This window comes from Onychostoma macrolepis, chromosome 24, assembly GCF_012432095.1.
Source record: "Onychostoma macrolepis isolate SWU-2019 chromosome 24, ASM1243209v1, whole genome shotgun sequence".
NCBI classification, from domain to species: Eukaryota; Metazoa; Chordata; class Actinopteri; order Cypriniformes; family Cyprinidae; genus Onychostoma; species Onychostoma macrolepis.
This window is the reverse complement of record NC_081178.1, coordinates 6,739,698-6,745,716: the sequence shown is the minus strand read 5'-3', so window position 1 is coordinate 6,745,716 and position 6,019 is coordinate 6,739,698. Positions and strand designations below refer to the sequence as shown.

The following is a 6,019-nucleotide window of genomic DNA, read 5'->3' as shown; positions in this document are numbered from 1 at the left end:
AATAATAATGATTCTTGGTTGTATGAACATTCCATTTGAGCATTTTGCAAACATTACGGGAAGATAATACTTTTGAATGTTCTCTAAAATGTTCCATGAATGATATCCAAATGTTTTGTGCTAACGTTTGAAAACATTATTAAAAGAATCGTTTTTTAAATGAAAAGATTCTTGATGTGATCATATGATTTTTTATCAGCTGTTTCGACTCTCATTCTGACGGCACCCATTCACTGCAGAGGACCACTGGTGAGCAAGTGAAATAAAGGAAAATTTCTCTAAATCTGTTCTGAAGAACTCATCTACATGTTGGATGGCCTGAGATTGAGTGCATTTTGAGTTTTTTTGGTGAACTATTCCTTTAAAGACCAGATAACGTTGAATGAACATTCTATTAACATTGCCTGAAGAATGTTTGTTTATACAGTAACTTAACCTTCCCAGAACGTTAGCTGAAGTTCAGAGAATGTGTCCTGCTAGCTGGGCTTATACTGAAGGAGAGGTTTGAGACTTGGGGGCACTTTTTTTTTTTTACTTGGGCCTGTAAGAAACCCCGTAACAAAAACATCTATGATAAAGCATCTTTCAATCAGCTAATTTATGACAAAGCCTATTTGGCACAGCCAATTGTGTAAATAGACACAATGATGAGACTTACTGGAAAACCGTTCTTTTCCAGTCTGATCTTATCTCTTAGTGGTTTTGGGTGAGTTTCACCGAAGCGCTGAGTCCTGTAAGAATTTTAACATGCAAAGCCACAGGCGAGAGTGAGGTACCAGCTGCTCATTTGCATAAGGATCTGAATGGGCAAAAGACCCCTGCTGGCATTCAGTGCTCTAGAGGTGCCAGCGTCACATACCGCCTGAAACTGGGGCAGAACTGGAGTCATACTTCCCGAAATAAAAATCGTGAGCATGTCATGAGTAATTTCTAGTGTTGTCATGTTGGTCATCAGGAGTTCATGCCCATAAGCAGTTGAAAGCCTTTTTTACATGACATAATGCATGATTAGATCATACACCAGCATTGAGTTTGTGTCTCATCCCTTCAAATAATGTTAAAATCACATTTTTAATTAAAATGCAGCAATCTCAAAACTGTGTATTTGCTGAACTAATTTATTCCTGATTTCAGAGTTCTTTTTAATGAGATATCAGGTTGAGGCTTTCTGAATCTGACCTAAATGATTGTTGTCTTTCATAACCTGGACATAATCAAAAGCTGATGCTGCAATCGAGAGGCTGCTTTTATCTGCTAGGGAGATATAAAGAAGTAACATAAGTTGACTTTTTGCACATTTTGGATCTTTGAAACATCTGTTTTTATAATAACATAATAAATGTGCAAGTGTTGGTGTAAAGAGTGACTAAAGACAGAGTGGTCAAGACAAAAGGTCAAGGTTTAATGAAACATGGTGGAAATATTCAACAGCTTTTATTTTATTTATTTTGTTTTGTTTTGTTTTGTTTTGTTTTGTTTTGTTTTGTTTTGTTTTGTTTTATTTTATTTTATTTTATTTTATTTTATTTTATTTTATTTTATTTTATTTTATTTATTTTATTTTATTTTATTTTATTTTATTTATTTATTTTATTTTTTATTTATTTTATTTTTTATTTTATTTATTTTATTTATTTTATTTTATATACAAGACTTTAAAATATGTGTTTATATAGAAATGGACATTTTTCCAATCCTGAAAATAACATAACATAACATAACATAACATAACATAATAAAATAAAATAAAATAAAATAAAATAAAATAAAATAAAATAAAATAAAATAAAATAAAATAAAATAAAATAAAATAAAATAAAATAAAATAAAATAAAATAAAATAAAATAAAATAAAATAAAATAAAAACAGCTTTCCGGTCATTATAAGTATGACTTATGTATAGGCCTACTTTAAATCAAGAACATTTTTATTATTATTTATAATTTTTTATTAATTATTTTAATTTTAATTTTAAAGATCAGTAGTATCAGAGAAAATTATTAAATTATTTTATTATATATATTTCTGGGTCAGTTAGGTATATATATATATATATATAATAATTAGAATAAATAAATGCATATTATTTAATAATTATATAATAAAATATTCCTTTCTTTTTAAACTTGCATTCTTTAAACAATAAAGCTATTTAGTCGTTTGTGTATGAATGCGGAAATCCATAAATGGTAATATGTATAAGTAGACAGACCAACTTGTCCCAGAGGGCGGGGCTTCATTAGTGTCGCTGGAATCTGGCTGGTTTTTCTGCGCTCACACACACAACAAGGAGGACTACATAAGCCGCTTGGGACGAGGTTTCACCTTCATTATTTATCCTACCTAATAAAAGGAGGTTTTACTTGGTCATCGTACTGTAATTGGATTAGTATTTTCGCCTTGGGACAATATGGAAAGTAACAGGCAAATTAAATTTCGCACGCTTGAATTGGCCCTGGTTTTATTTTTCATGAGGTCTTGCGCCCCAGGTGAGTCACGTACCTGTGCTGTAATGATTGAATGCGTGTTATTCAGTTTGTTAACCGGTCATTTGAAACCATTCGTATCGTCCTAATAATGTATTGATTCATTTGCTTTTCTGTTTCACAGAAAACTTTCCAAAAGCACAGAACGTAACCTGGTCCTCTGTCAATTTTAAATCCATATTAACATGGAGCCCAAAACCAACGAATTATTCCTACACTGTTGAATTTTCAGAGTAAGTCGTCCTTTTTTTATTATTATAATACAGTAGTCAGGTTGTATATCATTACCTTCATTGTCTCGAATGCAGAATCAGAGTTATGAAAAATGTGCTAGAATTAGTAAATACACTCATTCAGGTTCAATTTAAAAATCTAATTTATTACAACACTTAAAAAGATATTGTTTCAATAATAGTGAAAAGGGTCTAAATCTGTTACAGTTTCTTCTTGCAGGTTTATGTAAAGTAAACTGTACAATATGTACAGATGAGCTTCATATGTTGCATAGGATATGTTTTATTGTAATACAATAGTGAAAAGACTCAGTTTGACTTGGCCATTATCTAATATTACTTAGATCATATTGATTCTGACAAATCAAGTCATAATTCATTGCTTATATCAATAGGTTTCTCACTGTGTAATCTGAAAATGGCCATAAACTGATAAAGGTGCATAGTGTACGGGCAATAAAGGTGTATTATGGATTTTGTTTTTAACTTTTCTATTAATTTCTACTCAATCAAGTTCTATCAGTTATTTAATTAAAAGTGCATTGCATTTACCTCTGCAGGTTGTAACAGTCGATTGACCTTGATTTGATTTCAATTTTAGTGGGTTTAGATATACTTTTTTAGAAATATTTAAACCTTTATAACCAAAAAGCTCCGTATTAATCTCTCACATGAGGCAGATTTGGCAACTCTTGCATTCCACACCCATGACTTGTTACGGCAGGCACCAACCTGTCACTTTTTTCTCATGTAATATAATTTATTATTTCCAAATGTTTTCTTTACAATCTAAATGTCTGTGTAAATGACTGTAGACTCGGCCAGGACAGAGATCGGACGCCACACTGTATCAAGACGATGGCAACTGAATGTGACCTGACTGCAGAGCTAAAAAACCTGAAGGCCTATTACAGCGCTGACATCCTGTCTGAACCCATGCGGGGCGTCTCCTCCGATTTGGTTGAGTTCCCTCATAGCAGATCGGATCAATTCTCCCCTTACTATGACAGTCAGTATCTTTCACAACCAACTTTACACCTTTATTTAATGACAAAAAGCATTATAAAGATCTTCTGCTTTGATTCTCTTTCAGCTGCCATTGGCAGGCCAGAGTTTAAAATAGAAGTAAGCAGCGACAAAAGGAAGATGACGCTGCATGTAACGGACGTCCCCACGACTCTCTTTAATAAGGATAACAAGAGACTGAATATTCGGGATGTTTTCGGAGACCACCTGCAGTATAAGGTTACCTACAGGAAAGCCAAGAGCACAGGAAAGGTTAGTGTTGTCTGTAAAGTGTACTATCTTTCTTTTGTCTTATCTTATTTAATAAGCACTAAACAGACTTTTCTGAGCTCTTTCACCACTTTTTCAAGTCTAAAGTACTATCCTGACTTACAGTACAAAATTAACAACAAGATTACTGAGGTATGTTTTACAAGAAAATGCTATTTCAGTCTTTCTACTTCAAATTTACATTTAATTCAATGTGTTACTGTGCTGTGTTTAAAATGCTGATTTAAATGCTGTTATCAATTCATCAAAGAATTCTGAAAACAAAATCAAAGTTTCCACAAAAAACGTTAATAATAATAATAAATGTTTCTTGAGCAGCAAATCAGCATATTAGAATGATTTCTGAAGGATCATGTGACACTGAAGACTGGAGAAATGATGCTGAAAATTCAGCTTTGCATCACAGGAATAAAATTACATTTTAAGAGATATTAAAATAAACAAAAAAACGTTTATTTTAAATTGTCATACTATTACTGTTAATAAATGCATGAATAAATGCAGCCGTGGTGAGAATAAGAGACATTTTTAAAAATCATAATTATTGCAAACTTTATATATTAAACATCTTTTATGTGTTTGCCTCTTCAGAAAGAGAAGATCAGTAAAAGCAGCATCATTGAGCTGACGGATTTGGACCAAGGAGTGAGTTACTGTTTTAACGTTCAGGCCTTCCTACCCTTCCGCTGTAGAAAAACAACACGGGGAGATCAGCAGCTACCACTGCTCACCAGAAGACAACCCATCTATCTTTGAAGGTAATGTTTTCACTTTTTACACTAATACATGGTCTGTCAGGGATTTTCAGCACAACAATCCCAGGAAATGCAAACTTTGGGAATTTTGTCTGATAGAGAGTGAATCATTTTCCCAAAATAGACACTCTCCCCTGATCTGGACTCTGGCTGTAACGCATCCCTGTATGAAGTGTCGGACAGCTGATATAGTATCATATCAGAGATTTATATGGACTCTATGAATGTGTGATTCACAGAGACATTTAATGCAACCGATAGCACTCATATTTGATAAGAAATATGTCCGTTGGGTGGATTGTAAATGAATCATCTCAGTGTCTAGGGACCAATAGAGCTGCAAAATTCCTGCGGTGTCCATCAAACTCCTTGAATCAAGTGTTGTGACCTTAATTATGACGATGTAATGTTTTTGCAGAGTACAGCGTGGGTGTCATGGCCGGAGCCATTCTTATTATCATTTTGGCAATAACAGCAATCACTATTGTCATCGTGATGTGCTGCAGACGAAGAAAGAGAGCAAAAAACACAGGAAAAGAGGGATTACCATTGAGCGGTGTGTGAGGAGTGTGGATGCTCTGTTTGGGAGATCTAAATCGGACTCTCCCTTAGGGAGGATGGCGTCCCGTTCTACTAGAAAACAGTGGGAAAATTGTGTTTCTGTGAAACCTCAAAATGTAGATATGTTAGACATATTTTTTTAGCAAGACAAGACCTTTATACTGTCAGGTGGTGGGTTATTTAGTCTGGCTCTGAAGTGTACTGTATAAGCACTGCCTAATTTCATCTACTTTCTAACAAATGGAAATACTGTATGGTATATGATGGGTTTTTATCGTATGCACTTGGGAGAATCAAAATCAGAGCACATTTTATGAAATGAAAGAACACTAATTTATTTTTTTAGCTATTAATATGGTAAACTGTATTTGTATTTGTGACAGCAAAATGTTTTGTTAAGTTTTAGCACATTGCAACTGTACATGGCTAACCAGAAGTCATACAATAATGTTAAATCTGGTTTATTGTTGCCATTTTGATCAACTTTATCATTACACTACAAACCTGTGAATCCAGTAGGAATGGTACTGATGTGGATTTTTTTTTTTTAATAAAACTGTTATATATACAAAACTGCACATGTGGACTAATCAGCATGAAGATTTTTGTTGTTATATTTTCTATCTTAAAAGGACGTGTTTCATATTGAAACTCACATTTAAAGTCAAACTCATTTAGATGTCTAAC

The 6,019-nt window shown here is 33.1% G+C and overlaps 1 protein-coding gene across 1 annotated transcript; it reads left to right on the top strand.

The window, feature by feature from the left end:
* The first annotated feature begins 2,263 nt into the window (after positions 1-2,263).
* f3a (coagulation factor IIIa) lies at positions 2,264-5,910 on the top strand. The gene is given in 7 exon segments (XM_058765643.1): positions 2,264-2,490; positions 2,612-2,720; positions 3,536-3,729; positions 3,814-3,998; positions 4,608-4,702; positions 4,704-4,774; positions 5,190-5,910. Coding segments are annotated over 7 exon segments (879 nt in total). The 5' UTR covers positions 2,264-2,411; the 3' UTR covers positions 5,336-5,910.
* The last annotated feature ends 109 nt before the right edge of the window (positions 5,911-6,019 follow it).